An 18,233-nucleotide genomic window follows, 5' to 3' on the forward strand; every position below is an offset into this window, starting at 1 on the left:
ATAAATTGTTAATATATTTATGGAATATTAGGTGCGTATTTAAAGGACAAGGATAACTTTATAGGGCCCAACTTACTGGATAAGCTTATTACGTTCATTGTAGACTGTAGACACAACAAAATGATGATAAATACTAAATAATATCGGAAAAGTGCAAACATCAGTCAATGAACTTGAAGCTATTAGCAGCTGATAAACATTGCTGAAATTATTTTGCCTATATAGTGTTTTTTATTGAATAAGTATTGGTTATAACTATAATACCTTATAACATATGATACAATTAGTTATAGTTATTGCATTTCTATTATTTCGTACTGTTAATACTTTAAACTCTTATTTTTAATAGATTATTACAGATACATTATAATAATATGGAATTCAAATTACAGAATATATGAAATTTCACATTTCTGTATTTAGTATATTTTTAAAATATACGGAACAAAAGATGATTTTGTAAGTACACCCTTGAAATTCGGTGTATAAACTCATATAATGTATTTATAATAATGTATATACATTACGTGTATCTTAATTAATTGACGAAATGGTTAAGTATTGTTAAATTACTATTTATTTTTTTATTTTTTGTAAAATTTTAACGTCCCATAGATGGCGCGCTGACGTTAAGTCGCCTAGAGCTCGGCATATACAATTGTTATTTTGCTATTTAATTTTAACTTTTTTTAATAAAGCTCATTTAAGTCATCATTGGTGTCTTTTTACATTAAGCAGAGTTATTTCATTAATCAAATATCTTAAATATATACAACGTATACAGTAAAATAATTACTTTACTGTGCAAAAGTTCTACATATACTATCTTCATGTTTACTAGCAAATATAGGGATAATTTACTCAGTAAACTCTAATTAGCTGACATGGTAACCAATATAAAACAATTACATTAACACACTCTTTGATGTGAATGTTAATTGGTATATTTGTACCTTGCAGCGGCCTGAGAACGTTAAGTGTCAGCTTACAATGCTAATGGTGAGGTTGGTCTGAGACCCCGGTTATTCATAAATTCTATGATTTTTATAGTGCTGAAGTGTAGTGTCTTACCGTAAACAGGTTATTTGATAATAAAATAATTATTAAGTTTCTATGCGGTATATTACGCGAATTGTCGTTTGTGATAACGTTAATTCGTAACATCAACACTGGTCACTGACTTTTAATGGTATGTAATATTATGATGTCATGTTAATTGTTGTTTTTATTTTATTTTTTATAACCAATGCCATCCATGTTTCCGTGTGTAAATAGGTAAATACTAAATAGGTATGTTAATCGGATCACAGCGGAAGCGTAGCGCTTGAAAAAAACACCGCAATGGTCGGGAACGTCAGAGCCGTGCCGCGCCATACCGATCTCGCGGCGCGTACCGCATCCCTATCCCTGCGCCACGGAATCCCGCCTTTAGACTAACTGTTCGCGAGCAATAATTATTAAACGAAGCTTCTTTGCCACTATTATTTTAATACTATACATTCCTAATTTTGTTTTTTATTAAAGTCGGTGGATGTTATGAATAAAGACTTTGAGGTGGGTATAATCATAAATATAAGATGATAGGAACTGGAATTTTTTTGATAAATTTGTATTAAAAAAAATTGAAAATTGTTTATCTGCCGATGTTGATGTGCTAAAGCAAATCCACACATAGTCTGCCGTGAAAAGATTTGTATACAAATTAGTTTTTAATCTTATTTACGGAAATCAGAATGCATATTTACAACGTTTTCGGTTACATCTAAATTTAAATATTTGCTTAGTCCACGCTTAGTAAGCCTTACATTTTCCATTATAACAGCTGTGTTTCTGTACTAAGTTCGATATTAGGTACTCGTTCCGCTGCTGTCTGTGGACTGAAGTCTGAACTAATAACCTGTTTAGTACCGTGGCCTGTTATGCAAACTCATAACTTACTTTTAAAATATTTTACCATTTACATTTATAACAATATAATGTTAACGAAGAACGATTTTTAATTGAATGAGAATTTTCGAAGGTAATTTACCTTATTTAAAAATTAGAAATCTAATGACTATTTTTATATAAACATATTTTATTTTGAAATTCGATTTCTGTATTGTGTAATCCGATATTATTAATTTAAATAAATATAATAGTATTATTGTAATCTTGTAAACATTTTAAAATTTACCCTTGTAGCTTGTAGGGTTTACAATGACCCCACTTAGCATACGCTTCGTAATCTAAAAGTATACATAATATATTACTCAGTTATTTAACACATATAAAAAATATGTACATAGCATGTAAATGTGATGCTCATGTGTATTATTAAACTTTTATAGCCAAAACATTTTAAATAATTATTCTAAGTAAACTTATAAACATATATTTTGATAAACGAACTTTATTTGTTCTTTTTTTAAATTTATTTTGATACTATATATTATATAATCGCGGTTTGGCTGTAATAAAATTTCGAAGTTCATAATTATATACAGTCTCATACACCATACAGTAGGAAAAATAATGATAATAGTAACGAAACAATGTAAAATCTAATTAACCAATGTCTTGGTAAATGTAATTTAAAACGGGTTTAGGTATTTTATTTTGTGAAATAAGAAAATGCAATTTACTTATCGTAAAAGCTAAGTAAATTGAAATTTCGCGTTAATGTTTAGGTAGGTAATATATTTTTTATATTATATATATATTTTGTATAATATATACATATTATTTCAGTAGTTCATATTATAAGTTTCTAAAAAAGTGCTGCGTGAGAAACCTTCTCCCGTCTTTTGAATGTACTACCATAAACACCTATTTTTCTACTTGTCTATTATATTCCTCTTACTATCGTTATTATAGATATAATTTAGTAATAATCATAGAACACAAGAAATAATTTTTGTAAGTAATATAGTCGGCTGAATATAGTTCGCTCTATATCATTTTAATTACTAGTTGATTTGTTCCCGCCTAAATTAGAAATCTGACTACTGTGTAGTGTGCATCAGTTAGTGCTAAACTGTTAACTGCTAAGAGAGTTGCGCAGCGCTGTGAAAGTATGGAACGCGGCTGTGCATATATAAGGCGCGAAAATGCACTTGTTCCTCAGTATGTCGCGAATGCCGTCATCATTCTGTTATCATTGTCGAGATTCGCATAGGTCACATTATCTGTGGACATTTTTTGTCTTGAGAGAATAATATTTTTTTTTAATGTGTCGAGCCAATAGCGCGTAAAGCAGACGTTATATTTCTTGGAGACATATCAATAACACCGGTATGCATGATTTTCATCCATGACCATTTTCTGTTATCATCACATAATTTGTCCTCCAAATTTAAAATACTTTACCAATACCTAATTCCGTTGAATGTCTATGATTTATTTTGATTTTTTATTATCTTCTATACATGTATAGATTCAAATTTCGACAGCGATAACAGTCAACACGGTGTACTAGGTGTAGTACCATCGTAGTCTGGTTTCGGTTGGAAATTTAAATTTGGAACTCTTGTTCTTGTCGTCGTCAAGCACAGGAGAACGTCCACACGAACATTACAGTAATAGTTAATAGTGTATAATGCACTTGGTTATTTATCTTAGAGACCGAACTATTTCTCGTAACAAATAATTAATAGTTTACTTTAGACCGAGTTGTACAAGAACAAAAAATACAGTATGCCAACCAAGGAAATCAATGGAAGTGAAAAAGTGTTCAACGATAATGTTCACGGTCACATAAATTTACATCCTTTATGCGTGAAAATCATTGACACGCCAGAGTTTCAGCGACTGCGAAACATCAAACAACTGGGGACTTGTTATCTGGTTTATCCTTGTGCCAGCATCAATCGGTTTGAACATTCTTTGGGGTATTTATTGACCATATGTTATTTAGTTTCTCTATAGTTTCGTAGCAAGCAGTGTATAGAATGTTTATAACTTTTTCAGTGTTTGTCACCTAGCTGGAGAAATGGTCAACGCACTATACAAAAATTCAGAACAAGATATTGGTATTACCAACGAAGAAAAGCTATGTGTCCAACTAGCTGGATTGTGTCATGACTTAGGACACGGTCCTTTTTCTCACACTTGGGAAAGATATCTAAAAGCCGCTGGAATATCATGGAAGGTATGATACTTATATGTATAATTAATTACATTTATATTAATTTTATAAAAACAAATAAAAAACATTTAATTTGTTTTAAAATTAGGTATTATTTTAAGCCAAAGCAGCGCAGGTTTATTTTTTTTAATTATTCTGGAATTTTAGCACGAAGACTGTTCGATTCAAATGATCAAACACATCATAAAAAAAAATGTATTGGAAGAAGAATTTAACAAGTACGGCTTAAACTTGAATTACCATCTAGATTTGATATGCGAATTAATCAATGGAGAAGGTACCACTTTACCCAAAAACAAACATTTTTTATATCAGGTAAAATATTAGATCATTTATCATTTAGTCTAGTTGTTAACATTCATTTTGTTATCTCTAATTAGATCATTTCTAACAAAGACAATGGCATCGATGTTGATAAATGGGATTATTTCTTAAGAGATGGTAAATCGCTGAATTTGAATATATCATTTGATTACAAAAGATTGATACAATTCTCCAGAGTGGTTGTCGATCCTAACTCGAATCCATCAAGAAAGGTGATTGCTTTCAGAAACAAAGAAGCAAGAAACGTGTACGATATGTATAGAGTGAGATCTGATTTACACACGAGAGCTTACCAACATAGAGTAGTTAAAAATACTGAATTAATGTAAGTTAAATATGGCACACCATGTCTCAATAATATTAACTATCTTTAACTAACTTCTATAAAGTTAATAAAAACATTCCCGTTCTTTTTCATTATTAATTCTTGCAGTTTTTGCATGAAATATTTTTTTTAATAAACTATTTTTAAAAACAATTTATTGTTTAATACTCAATTGTTGCTTCCTAGAAGTTATACATAAATATACATGAAAAAATTATTTAAATTCGATTTATTAGTTCACAAACTGTTTTTCTTATTTTATCCAGTGGTGTAGTACTGTACTCGTCTTCCACTTTTCTATATATGCGTTAACTCGTAACAAAACAAGGGTAATAACAACCAACATATACACACCACTCTTTTTATCGTACACTTATGTGAATATCTATGATTAATGTACAGCTAACTAATTAAAAACAAATTTTACTTTTGTAGGTTAGTTGATATTTTATTAATGGCCGACAAATATATTACCGTTCAAACTCCATGTGGTAAGAAGTAAGTGATTAAACAGTTTGTTTATATTGACTTTTAATCTGAAACTCAAGTTAACAAACTTAAGTTTGAGAGCAGCTGATTTCAGATTTTCTATTGAGTATTGTAGCACTTTTTGGTAAAATAAATGTGATAGTAGTTTTCAACTTTAGTTTCATATACAATAGGGTGGTCGTTAACTTTGATTTTTAGGAGCAAAGTATAGAAATAAGTTTGAAATTTTAAGAATTTTGCTCTAAAGACGTTGATTTTCAGAAGTAGTGATGTATATAAAATATAAAAAAAAAAAAATTTTAAACAACAATTTTTATACTCTTAGAACAACAATTAATACATAATGCAGTACAGCTTTCCAAAGAAAACATTTTGTATTTTTCCAATGTACACTTATCTCAATAACAAACATGTATTTTGTCTCTCTGGTTATTCACTTAGAGACAATTTACTGTACATCTAACTGACATAGCTATTAAACATATTTATTGTAAGAATATTAGTTTGTTGTCAATCAACAAATTTGTAAAACACATTGCAAATACTAGGTTGAGCATTACTAATATAATATATATCCTTCGTATAAAATTACCATAATACTCTTCACTATATTTTTTGTTTAGATACTCATTGAAAGAAGTTCATACAAATATTGAGGCAATGTCACGTCTCACTGATCATATTTTGTATGAAATTGAGTACAGCCTAGATCCGAATTTAATAACAGCACAAAATTTGTTAAAAAATCTTCAAAACAGAAATTTATACAAATTTGTTGGGTCTTACAATCTAAATGTTGTAAGTATTAAAATTGAACTACTATAATAGAATACAAATATAATGTGATACTGAATTTAGTTTTTATGGCTGTATAGAAATATACATTTTGTAATTTTATATTTTGTTAACCTTCCAGCACCAAGCGGCGTGCTGTTGTTAATACAACAGCTTTGTACTTATATATATATATATATAAATATTGTTTTTATTAATTTTATTTCATTACAGCCTATTATTAAATTATGGTTTAAGGTGTAGTAAATACATTAATATTGTAGACAAATTAATCGGATGTACTATTATCACTACCTTTAGTACTGTTGTAAATTATACAACACGCGACTTCTCATGTTATAACAAAAAGTGCGCCTGCTGGAAGGTTAATATGATTTTTTATATCGATTTTTGAATTAATTAGTTTTAATGTGACTAATATATAATAATTATATATGTACCTAATAAATATAAGAAATGTGCCAAAGTTACAATTAATTTTTAGCAGTGTTTCGAAATTGGTTATCTTTTATGACTCATAATTTTAAAAGCAATACATTAATGCACTTATTATTTGCATATTTTTAGTTCTAGTATTTAATAGTTATATTGAACATATCACCGCACACATATCAATAGTTATAAAACAAAAGAGACTGAGCATATAAGGTTTTTTTTTTTTTATACGAACATCAAGACTGTTTTTTATCAATCACTAAATTTATCTTCAACTTTTTATAATGTACTCGTTAGCAGCATAACAAGGACATAAGCCATTGTTATTATTGATTGCAACTGTGACCTTATTATTTTATGTATAATTATCAAGGAATACATAATATATTATATTATATTTATCATCAAGTTTTAATTCACAATTTTTAATAAAACATTTTCACACGTTTATAATTAGATAAATCAAGAGAATTGCGATCAGCTTGATGTTGAAAAATTAAAAGCCGATCTGAAGAAAAGTCTTCAAGACAAGTTTGGAATTCAATTTGGAATTTCTGCCACGTGGCTGGACTGTGGTGCTCCAGTAAACAATCCATTAAAACATGTCATATTTTTTAAAAGGCCGTTGTGTGACAGCACAACCGTTGTTTTGGATAAGACACCATATGATAAATATTACCCTCTGCAAAAGTAACAAAATGTTTTTTAATTGTTTTTCATTAATCATTTTGCTTTTTCATTTAAATTATTTTTTCCAGGCTAGAATTTTTCAAACGAGAAATCTCTGTTTTCAGTAAACAAATGAATTTGAGTCATGATAAATTGAAGGAAATTGATGCCTATACTGAAGAATATTTTAACAAACAACTTCAAAAGTATGTATGAAAGTATTAAAAAAACATTATATTCACAACATAAGTTGTTTATGAACAATATTTTATACCCAACTTAAAAGGTTAAAAAAAAACTGTATATTAATAAAAGTTTATGTTTTCAGATGATCTGCAAAACACATAATGATAATCTCTTTAAATAACTATAATTGTTTTAATTTTTTTTTTTTTGTCATTTTACTACTAGTCATACATATTGATTAATATTGTAATATGTCTCTTTATCTTCATGTTGTATACAATTTGTTTTCTAATTAATATTTTTATTTGACATTATGCACATTTAAGTTATTAAATAAAGTTTAAACAAAAATTTTTTCCAAATATATCAGATTACAATTTTTTTTTTTATAAAAAACTAGAAAAATATTAATTGTTTTCTTTATTATTATCACTAATAAGCCATTTTTTTAAGATGGGATTATATAATACTTGTGGTAAATATTATGATCATAACAAGTAGGCAAAGATTTTTGTTTCAAGCATTGTACTTGATATTATACAATATAGATTTTCACAAAAACATAAAGTTTGTTTTATATAAAAGTTATATAAAGTTTGTATAAAATAATGTCTTTATACGTTTGTTGAACATTTACAGAACAAAGCACTGGTAATCATTTACGTACAATTTGTTTGTTTTTTAGTATTACTGGTCAGGCATTTTTCAAAATATAATCAATAATAATACTTAAATTTATTGATAGTAATTGTTTTTTCTTTGATTATATTATTATTTTTTGTCTCTATTTACATAGATTTATATCAATTTTTTGTACACATTTATTGATACAGAATTACATTTAAAAAAATTTAATTGGTCATGGTAAAATAAAATTTAAAAAACTTTATATATCCCTTGTAACCAAAACAAAATTATTTAAGCACAACTAAAACATTTATTGTCATATTACACTTTAGTGAAAACAAATAATTTGGCTTTTTTTTAATCCAGTAATAATGTAATCATTCAGTTAAAAAAATAATATTTTATTGGTAAAGTAATTTTTAAGTTATAAAATCACATTAAAAATTGTGAGTTGTAACAAAATTAACATTATTTAGATTTTATAATATAAATTACAAATAAAATCATATTTTCTATAATGGAACTTTTTATTTAGTTAATGAGATAGGCATAAAATAAACTTAATTAAATATATCATGTTTTTTAATGGCGAAAACAGCCTATTTTATTTCTGTACAAAATATAAATTGTTTTAGTTTTCAACATATGTTGTAAAAGACGCCAGTCTAACTAACCTATCTAGAATCTCATTACTAGAGCTCAATCCTTGTTCAGGTTCACTAGTGGCCACTGGAACAACAAAGCCGTTTTCACATAGCCAACCTTCGCTTTCTATAATTCTTTCTGCTTGATCTTTGTCTACTCCCATGTACGATTGAAACTGGTGGAAAGAAATAGCATCATAGTAGACGCTAATGAATTTTAACGTATCTTGTTGGATACGACGTTTAAGAGCTACCATAATAGATTCTAAAGATTCTGACCACTTGTAATTTATTAACTCATTGGCTTGAGTGTATTTTTTTGTCCACAGAGCCTTACCGATCGACCACACTCTCTGCAGTTCAGGTGTATTCTTAATGTTGTCTGGCATGCGACGCCATAGAAATTTGGCGGAGCACAGTTCGTTATTATAAAGATAACTGGCAAACAATTTTGAATAATTAGTGATCGACAAAGTGTAAGAATCTATTTCGTTGGCTTCCAATTCCTCGGTGATAAAACTGAAAATTCAGACGGTGAAAGTTATAATGTAAAGTTTGTAATTAAACGAAAGAGTATGTATTGTACACTTACCCAACGTCAAGGGGTTCGGTGGACATATTTGTTAATAACTCGAGAGTCGGCCAACTGTGAATTAACTACTGGAATTAAATATTTAAAGTTTAATCGAGGTAAGTCTTCACTCTTCACATAAGTTTCAGAATCAGATTACAATTGTTGTACAGTGGATAGGTCCTAGGTTTGGTTACGAACAATGACGCTGTGCATAAAAACTAAAAAATATATTGATTGACCGTAATACCTATCAACTATCAAGTATCAACCCGGGCCCGGCAACGTTAAGTGTTTGTTTCTTTATTAAAAATGACAACAATGAACAAATTATTATCACTTTTAAAAACAATTACGGATTACCTGATAACCAAAAATACAGGTATACCAACAACACATGTTAACTGAAAAATTATATTTACATGTGGCCCATAGATAAATATAATAAACTAGATTGCTAACTGTACATGCCACCAATAGAGAAAATTGAAGCAGCCACTTTCTGCCACCTTGGTGAGAATTAGAAGCTTGAATACGCGAGAATAATATATGTTTATTACAATCACATATATATATATATATATATACAGATATATGTTATATGCATTGATACCACACATAAATTCCACCAGAATGGCGGACCGTCGGCTTCAATTCTTATCGCTAGTTAGCAATCTAGTTTATTATATATATATATATCTGTGACATTGATTAAATATTTAATCAATGTCTGTGATATAGCACCATAGACCTATAAAGAAATATGTATAGCACGGATCAACAGTGAAAGCTCAAGTTCCACAAAGAGCGCTAGCAGTATCTCATTTTTTCATGTTTTTAGATAAGATCTTTTTTGGCCGCCGATCAAACATTGCGAAATTGCGAGGTATAGGTCATTGTGTAACAATTTATCTATATTCTATAACCATGTTATAGAAATTGATAACAGATGTTTCCAACATGCTTTTATTGTAGCTTGCATTATTTAATAAATTACCCTCGATTGTCTATATTACATTATATTCAAAAAAATAACCCAAGTTGTAACACTTTTAAGTTCTTCCCAAATTGTACGTTGTCGATAAGAGATCTCCTTCACTTTCTGCATCACATACTATTTATACTATGTGTTGAAAGAAAAATATTCGTCCGACGTCCATACAGACTTTTTGTTATAGCTACAAAACTATTTTTTTTTTGTTTTTTAATTTTAATTATAAACACTCGTTAACTTCGCAAAAAAATTTATCGAATAAACTGATTTATACTAAGCATAGATTGTATTGGTTCTACCGAGCTGAATTCTTATTATCCACAAATTCACAACAAAGTGTTTAATTGTGATGTAATCACTTTTAGATTTAAAAATGCTTTAACCAAATTTTGCTAACTTTTTACAGTACAGATTTATTCTTGGTTTGGACCAAGATCATTTTTTTGCACTGTTAATAATTCCAAAACAATTAAGGGTACTTTCTGTTAATATATATATTAATACAATGGAAAATATATTTAGAACATGTTATTATGAAAATTTACTGTTTTTAATTAATGAACATGCCAGATATTTTTTTGTTTTAAATAATAAAGAAACAAACAGACTAAAACTTATCGTCTAAAGAACGATATAACAAATTATTAACTTTTTGTATTTTCCGTATTAATAGATTTAATTTCATCTTCTGTCATTTGTTTTTTAAATTCATCTGCAATATTTGACTCTTTTCTTATATTTTTAACTCCAGATATATTTTGATATCCTCTACTTTCTGCTTGTTGAGGGTTGTATGGTGGTGGCAAAATACTTTTATTTCTTAATGTATTTATAATGTCATCTACACCATCTAATGACATTTCTACAGCAAGTTTAGTTGGATTTTTGTCGGGTATTCCTTTTAAATCAATAGGCGGTAACGACTGGCGCAATTTTTTATGAAAATCTCTGAAAATCAAATAGTTAGAATTTCTAAGAAACTTAAAAAAAAAAATGACCAAAATTTTATTATAAGCACTTACGCACGAAATTTATCTTCAGAATAAAATATATTAGGTACAGGCTTTTTAACTGGATCTTTGGCAAAATGTGGTTCCGATTCTGGTGGAAAAGCTCGATATACATCATACCACAGAGGACGATCTTCCAATTTCATTGCACCTGATTTTATTAAACCATTGACTCTACAAAGTTTTTTACATACATTTTATGTAATATTGGTTTAAAACAAAGTACAGTAATAAGTTATACAAATTACTTATTACCTCGTGAATATAGTGCCAAGTTTTTCTAGACGACTCCCAGCCATATCAGAATAGCTTTTGTAAAATTCAACTTAAAACAAAAAACGGCTTATACTAAACAAAAACTAGGTACAAAATATAATTTAATGTGAGAAAATTTTAGAAAAAAAAATAATATACATCAAAACATTACAAACCTATAAAGAAATGGACTGATAGTAGAGATAGAGTTCCGCCGTCCGAGGATCGTTATCGTTAAAAAAAGGGAGATATTTGTTAGGTATCCCATGGACGAAATAATATCATGGAAAAATAGTTATATGATAATCCAACAACGAAATTTTGGTATAAATATAATTTATCGGGCACCCTTTTTTATTTGTTTTTTAATGAAAAAAATTATGCAGATTGGCAGGGCGAATGTCACGCGACAAAAATACTCCCAAATATATTTCTTTTAATTTTAATGGGACATTTTATAGTCCGTCTTAAGGTGTGAAAACAGCAATCTCGTTGTGTCGGCGGTCAGCTGATATTTTTAATATGTTCGAGTTACCACTGTCGATGGAAAATGAGTAAACCGACATTTTTTAGACGAACAGTAACTCCTTTAACATATTTAAAATAATGAGAACTTCATCTAGGTTATCTCGTCGGCTTTTTTTTTTTTGTTATTAACCGAACATTCACAATTAATACTTTAGTTCTAATATTTTTTCACTTTTTTAAGTGCTGTTTAAGCTTAGAAAATAAATTATTAATTAGTATATCTATTGATTTTAATTATTAAGAATTATTAATCAAGCATAATCTTGTATGGCATATATTTTATAAATATATGCCAGACTGTGCTAGATGACAATCTAATTCTAACAGAAAATGTAAATTTTTATTTCCTACTTATCGAATGAAAAATATTTATCTACGATACCATAAAATAACCCGAAATTATACTGATTACACTAAATACATAACATATATTGATAAATACGTAAATCTTTTAAAACGTATGGGTAATAAAAGTTCAAATGAATTAGACATTAAATTAAAAAAGATGTGAAGAACAACGGTTGTGTTAAAAACATAAAAATCAATTACCCCTAAATTATTTGAATTATTTTTTTTTATGTAATTATTAAAATAATTTTTGAAAATTCATAACCTATCAACTTTAAATAATTTTATATATGTATATATTTATAATTCATACACACTCATACTCAAATAATTGAATCCTGGATTGATGTTACTGTGGTAATTAAGGTTAATAATTATCAGGTCTTAACTAGATCATACGTCTATATCTGTCTAACCAGATCAGTGATCTCCGACAATTGACACTTAATAGGCTTACTTTATACTTGGTCACTTTACACTTTTAAAGTTTTATATTTCGTTAGGTGAGTGGTAGTTGGTAAAATCGAACCGCGGGTATTTTAATAAATAAGTACGCATAAATGTCCTGATTAAAAGTACATATATATTTTGTATTATTGTTAATTAAAACACATTTCATAATAAAAAAAGATAATATGGTATGATATATTAAGTATAAGTAGTATACAATCGAAATAATATAACATGTATAAACTATCATGTCACTGAAATAATTCGGTATACATTATTTTTTTTAGTAGACAGGGGTTTTTAACAATAATAAAAAAACATCCATTCATCATCATTCTAAATGTCAATCTCATTATTCTCTACATTTTAAGTTGTTTGCTGTTGTTAAACTCAAAGTTGAATTAATCATGGTAACTATGATATTAATTACGTTTCCTAACCATAGCGTAAATAGTTAAGAGTGAGAATATTAAAACCAAGATTCCAAAACTGTTTAAAGCCAAACCCTCGGATGAGTAGTCCATGTATTCTGTATTTCTGTAGTAAAAAAAAAACCAACATTTTTGTAATAACAATATAATATTTCAATATTTGTTCTATGATAAATGATGGTGATGGTCATAAATCACACATCAGGTGCTGTTTATACATTGTTTACAGTTCAACAAATTTTAGTTAGATATTGAAGTTAGAGTCATGTATGTTATCATATATATATACACAGTAGCCAGTATATATTACATATTACATTGTCTATATGTAATATGTATGGTAATCATCCATCACGAGTACACAAGTGTTCCTGATAAATTATTAAATTTGAATAACATTAAAAATTATAAATTTGTTGAATATTATGTAACTCAGCAATGAAATTTAAGTAATGCGAATACTCTTGGATAATAAGTGGTAAATAGTGTAGAAAAAATTAAGTAGGCATTTTGGATTAGCTAATACAAGAAGGACGAGACAATTTTTAGACACGAGACGAGGAAGAAGATATGTAATTAGGCACTGGTTCTTATAAGTTATGGGGGGGGGGATATGTTGCCAATTGGAATAAGTTAATTGCTGCTTAAATTTTTGTACGCAAAATATTATTATGCAATGTTGTTAAGCTTACAGACTGTAAACGGCGTGCTCGTTAACTCCGGTCAAGATAGCTGAGGTGGCGATCACTATGGTGTACATACTGAACTGTTTGCCTAGAGGCAAGCCGATTCTGTGAAAGCAAGGCATTGCGAAGGTTATCACCGCGGTAAGCCACTGCAACGTGAAGAACAGCATAGTGGTGGCGCCGATCCAAGAGTGTAGCGAATACAAGTGTCCGAACAGCATACTTTTCAAGTCTAAGGAATTGTTGGATTTGCCCATTTCCCTGCGCACAACCATAAGAAAGACAGACAGCGCCGATACGAGAAGTGCGAACGTATGCAGCATAATATAAGGCAGAGTGGTATTTTTTTTACTTTTTTTTATCATAAACATGGCTGGAAATAATAAATTTATTAATTATACCAAGACGTGCAAGACTAACTTAACTCTAGGTTAGTCTTGCTAGTTGGTTACATTTAACTTTAAAGTCACTAGAACACCTAGGATTCATGTCCAATGGTAAGTATAATATAGGGTGTATATTTATACAGTATACTCAGAGGCTGTTGTTTTATTACGCTAAACAATTTGTCAAAAGGAGAACTGCATTTACATTTTAGTGTCATTTCATTATTTTTAGAAGGGGGTGGAAAAGCAAAAGTTCGGCCCACGGTAATTTATACCGTCATAAACCCCTTGCCAACATTCCAAATGATTATCATACTTCAACCAGTATCATATTAAATGTTCAAAAGAGCAATTGTGTCTCAATTCTCAGAATTATGATTTGTCATACAATTTTATTTATATCAATTAGGGCACTATTTTTTTTAAAAGTTATTCCTTATTTGATATTTCACGTGTTCCTTTTGTACTTGACCCGATAGCATGACCTTTTCTCGGGAAACAAAAAACAGTTTTGGGCTTTAACTCCTACATCACAATTCTCATCCAACATAAGTGACAGTTCAGAATACTAAGTGCCTTAATGCCTTGAAGGGTATGTGTCCTCAGAACGCCAAATTAAACTTTCAACTGTAATTTTAAACCAACTCAACCCGACCGAAGTTTATAATAATATTTTTCTGTTGTTCTTTAAGAATTTTGAATGTTAATATAATTTACTCATACCATAAAATAATACCGATAAGAAGTGCTATGCACAAGAAAAGCAACTGATTTTAAACGGGATTCCCGTTGTCAACAAATGTACCCTCATCATAGTTTACCCCATCCACCAGTACATAAACTAACTGATTAGGTTAATGCTCATTGCTCATACTTACAATTTCCGTAAAGGTATATGAATCCCACTGTGGACAGCGTATAGTGCCAATTGCGTATTTGTGTCTTATTGATGACTGCTGAGTTTGCATTACCCGACTCGCCAAAATATCCTTCTTTGTATATTACGGAAATGCAAACGATGGCGGCTACGGAGGCCAATCCAAAAGCTTGTAAACATGTCCATAGTAGCAGACCGATTGAAATTTCACCTTCTTCATTGTAGCCGCTGTTGCTTTCATCTAAATTATATTAGATTTTAGCAGTATTTTAAGCTTTACTTGGGTGTATATTTCTGATGTAAAACTAGAAGGAATTGAAGGATAAACAAAAATGAATAACAAAAGGTAAACGTTATGTTTGATATTATAAGAGATGATGTCATGAGTCATAATATATCTGTGGTGCTCGGGTAAAAGGTGTTAAGTCCAAAAAGTGCTAATTGTGTAAAAATAAATGATTTGTTTTTGAAATTAACAAATTAGTTATTTTGGACTTAAAACCTTTTACCTGAGTACCACAGATATATACTACAAATATGGTGTATATATATTATCTCGTGTTAAAGTTTGATCCAATTGATCTGCTTGAAATAGGTAAACCCTAGTTGTACCTAACTCTAAATCTGCGCTCCTGAAATGTATACTCTGGCCCATCATAATAATAAATACTTCAATGTTCAAATCAAATCAAGTTGTACAAATTCATACTAAGAATTATTTTATATTTTAACTTAATTTCGACTAATCCACGATCCAATTTATACTTTCGTAGCAATATAAAATTAACTATGATCAAAATTTACAATTATTATCACATATAAATATATTAAGCATTACTTAATAGATCTAATTTTTGGAAAACCCTTCCTTTCATCTAAGAATGACAAAGATGGCACAAATAATGAAATGCATAGATTCCGAAAAATATACTGATACAACATCAAACCAATAAAGAAATTAATTAGGGAAAGAAGGATGGTTTATTCAATACCGTATACATTTTCCGTTAAAACTTACAATTATTTTTTACATGTTGTGCAGGATTGGCTGTACCATCTAAAAACATAAACATATTAATGATTGATTAATTAAAAAATTGTGTTATAACTGTTGGAGGCTCCATAACTAGCAGATGTTAATTGATGCCAACGGTTGGGATGGTATTAGAAATAATATTGATATTTTATTACAGCACAGTATTCGAAGGTAAAATAATAGTATAACATAGTTGTATAAATAAAACATTTAGATGTTTAAATATTTTTTTACACCTAGTTATCATTTAGAATTTGTTCCAAGTTGATCATTTATTACCATTTATCGGTTACTAAGTGGTACCTGGAAAGTATATAGATAAGGAATTCAAAAGGTCAAAAAGTACATACCAAATAAGTGGCAAGAATCAAAGGAATAAAATAGTAATGTTTAGAAAAATGTATCTTTGGCAAATAATGTATATTTAAAAACTTTTTTTTTTTAGAAAAATGGTTATTACCCTTTTGGTTTTAATTAACTCATACAGTACTAGACTCTCTACAGACCGTATCCAAAAATTATGGTATGGGGTCAAACAGTAACGGGTTCTGTTGTGCTTTGGACTATCTAAAGCATCAGGTTAGTCCTGTGGCTTTAGAAAAGATAAATCGTATATGGTGCCTCGTTTTTTTTTTAATGTATTTTTCATTGAGTATATAATATGTACAAGCTGTACAGTTAGCAGGTATGCAATTGTGTAGGTACCTGCATTTCTACACGGCGGTAAAAGTTAATAATTGCAAAGCTCATCAAATGGTGTTCCACGAAAAAGATTTACTGCCTACCCTAAAACTATGCGAGCTAAGTTCAAATAAAATTAAAATTAATATGAAGTAATACCGAAAAAACAAGCTTACTCGCTGTGGGGTTTTCCAGATCTTTTACTGCTGCGCTTTTGCTAATTATTTGTTCGGCAATCGAGTTGGCTGCATCCTCCAATTCCAACACTTCAGAATCGTCTGGAAACGAAAATTCAATTACAAATAAAAAACGCTTGGCAAGACAAACTTAGGCCATATACAGATGAAGTTAGATGCAACGAGTACCTTTGACAGAACTAGTAGTACTTCCACCAACCGTTTGCAGAGCGTACATGTTCAAGAGATGAAAAATTGACAGGACTCAAACACTAAAGTATTTGTCGGTAAACTTCAAAATTCGGCAATGTCAAAAAAAAAATGTTCTTACAATGTCGTGGGTGGCTTCGTCATGAGTACATTTATAACCTAAAACTCTGATTACTCATTTATAACTATAATTATAAAATACTTGACATTTAACCATATAAGTGCTCTGTATAGTACTACACTCAGCCTGTATCAAACAATTAGTCATTTCTTTAATGTAATATCGCTGACTTTGTATTGCTTATGATCGACATTAGATTTACGCTTTTATCGATTGTAGTTTTAAACGCAACTAAGACTCTATATTGTCCATTTCTTCTTTTGCAACATTGTCATGAACAGCATTTGACAAATTTCAACAACACGCATATGCGTGTATTGCAATTCTGTCAAAATATTATTGGCTTTGAGCTGGCGCGTTGTAATCATGACTATACAAATAAAGACTATGTTCTTCTAATCTAACCACTTGAGATAAAAATATTGTTTGTGTGCGTTGTACAATTAACAGAATTTAGGAACACAAAAAAATTATTCCTAATAAACATGTAGAGAAAACGAAGAGATAAAAAAAAAACCCAATTTCACATAATGCATTATTTTATTTGTAATAATCAAGTCAGTCGTTAAATGTTATAATACAATAAAAGGCGAAAAAAATTAGCACGCAAACAATACTCGTTAGGCACTAAAAATGCAAAATATAAGTACTAATTAAAGGCACAAGTTTGATGTCCTAAGTGTGTATAAACAGTAAAATGTAACTATTAAATTGTTTTCATTATTTAAATTGACTTGTTTTTAGTGATGGAAGACTAGACAAAATTTAATATTTTGTGTATAAATGTTTTTTTTTTAACTATTAAGCTCGAATTTAAGTTTAGAGATCTGTTGATTAATTTATAAATATAGAA

At 29.1% G+C, this 18,233-nt stretch overlaps 4 protein-coding genes and 1 long non-coding RNA gene across 9 annotated transcripts; 2 read left to right on the forward strand and 3 right to left on the reverse strand.

The window, feature by feature from the left end:
• Window positions 1-891: 891 nt before the first annotated feature.
• Window positions 892-7,730, forward strand: LOC126841808 (deoxynucleoside triphosphate triphosphohydrolase SAMHD1). Of its 3 annotated transcripts, none has more exons than XM_050578468.1 (11): window positions 892-1,189; window positions 3,416-3,557; window positions 3,636-3,869; window positions 3,949-4,129; window positions 4,274-4,441; window positions 4,507-4,775; window positions 5,211-5,273; window positions 5,888-6,062; window positions 6,952-7,184; window positions 7,253-7,369; window positions 7,492-7,727. In XM_050578468.1, the coding sequence occupies exons 3-11, from the start codon at window positions 3,676-3,678 to the stop codon at window positions 7,493-7,495; spliced, it is 1,404 nt and encodes a 467-aa protein (XP_050434425.1). In that variant the 5' UTR covers window positions 892-1,189; window positions 3,416-3,557; window positions 3,636-3,675; the 3' UTR covers window positions 7,496-7,727. The 3 variants fall into 3 exon arrangements, with proteins under 3 accessions (XP_050434425.1, XP_050434426.1, XP_050434424.1); XM_050578469.1 differs by lacking the exon at window positions 892-1,189 and adding an exon at window positions 3,049-3,273 and having other exon boundaries at window positions 3,646-3,869; window positions 7,492-7,730; XM_050578467.1 differs by lacking the exon at window positions 892-1,189 and adding an exon at window positions 3,051-3,273.
• On the reverse strand, window positions 6,922-9,742 carry LOC126841810 (COP9 signalosome complex subunit 8-like). 2 transcript variants are annotated; one of them, XM_050578471.1, is made up of 3 exons: window positions 9,213-9,742; window positions 8,651-9,139; window positions 6,922-7,176 (listed from the first exon to the last, which is right to left on the reverse strand). In XM_050578471.1, exons 1-3 carry the CDS (start codon window positions 9,236-9,238, stop codon window positions 7,170-7,172), a joined length of 522 nt encoding a protein of 173 aa, XP_050434428.1. In that variant the 5' UTR covers window positions 9,239-9,742; the 3' UTR covers window positions 6,922-7,169. The 2 variants fall into 2 exon arrangements, with proteins under 2 accessions (XP_050434428.1, XP_050434427.1); XM_050578470.1 differs by lacking the exon at window positions 6,922-7,176 and having other exon boundaries at window positions 8,334-9,139; window positions 9,213-9,737.
• Window positions 9,743-10,661: 919 nt separating this feature from the next.
• Window positions 10,662-11,655, reverse strand: LOC126841811 (uncharacterized). 2 transcript variants are annotated; one of them, XM_050578474.1, is made up of 3 exons: window positions 11,451-11,655; window positions 11,208-11,346; window positions 10,662-11,133 (listed from the first exon to the last, which is right to left on the reverse strand). In XM_050578474.1, the coding sequence occupies exons 2-3, from the start codon at window positions 11,339-11,341 to the stop codon at window positions 10,830-10,832; spliced, it is 438 nt and encodes a 145-aa protein (XP_050434431.1). In that variant the 5' UTR covers window positions 11,342-11,346; window positions 11,451-11,655; the 3' UTR covers window positions 10,662-10,829. The 2 variants fall into 2 exon arrangements, with proteins under 2 accessions (XP_050434431.1, XP_050434430.1); XM_050578473.1 differs by having other exon boundaries at window positions 11,208-11,369; window positions 11,451-11,652.
• Window positions 11,656-12,941: 1,286 nt separating this feature from the next.
• Window positions 12,942-17,840, reverse strand: LOC126842012 (lysosomal membrane ascorbate-dependent ferrireductase CYB561A3-like). The gene is made up of 6 exons (XM_050578861.1): window positions 17,239-17,840; window positions 17,050-17,151; window positions 16,175-16,213; window positions 15,158-15,397; window positions 13,900-14,266; window positions 12,942-13,313 (listed from the first exon to the last, which is right to left on the reverse strand). Exons 1-6 carry the CDS (start codon window positions 17,285-17,287, stop codon window positions 13,199-13,201), a joined length of 912 nt encoding a protein of 303 aa, XP_050434818.1. The 5' UTR covers window positions 17,288-17,840; the 3' UTR covers window positions 12,942-13,198.
• On the forward strand, window positions 16,162-17,406 carry LOC126842013 (uncharacterized). The gene is made up of 3 exons (XR_007686253.1): window positions 16,162-16,363; window positions 16,433-16,575; window positions 16,638-17,406. It is a non-coding gene; the product is annotated as an uncharacterized LOC126842013 (long non-coding RNA).
• Window positions 17,841-18,233: the final 393 nt, after the last annotated feature.

This window comes from Adelges cooleyi, unplaced genomic scaffold (assembly GCF_023614345.1).
Source record: "Adelges cooleyi isolate 19-005CV unplaced genomic scaffold, UGA_ACOO_1.1 ACOO_flye_CR_arks_rails_tigmint_CR_PRNA_41, whole genome shotgun sequence".
NCBI lineage: Eukaryota > Metazoa > Arthropoda > Insecta > Hemiptera > Adelgidae > Adelges > Adelges cooleyi.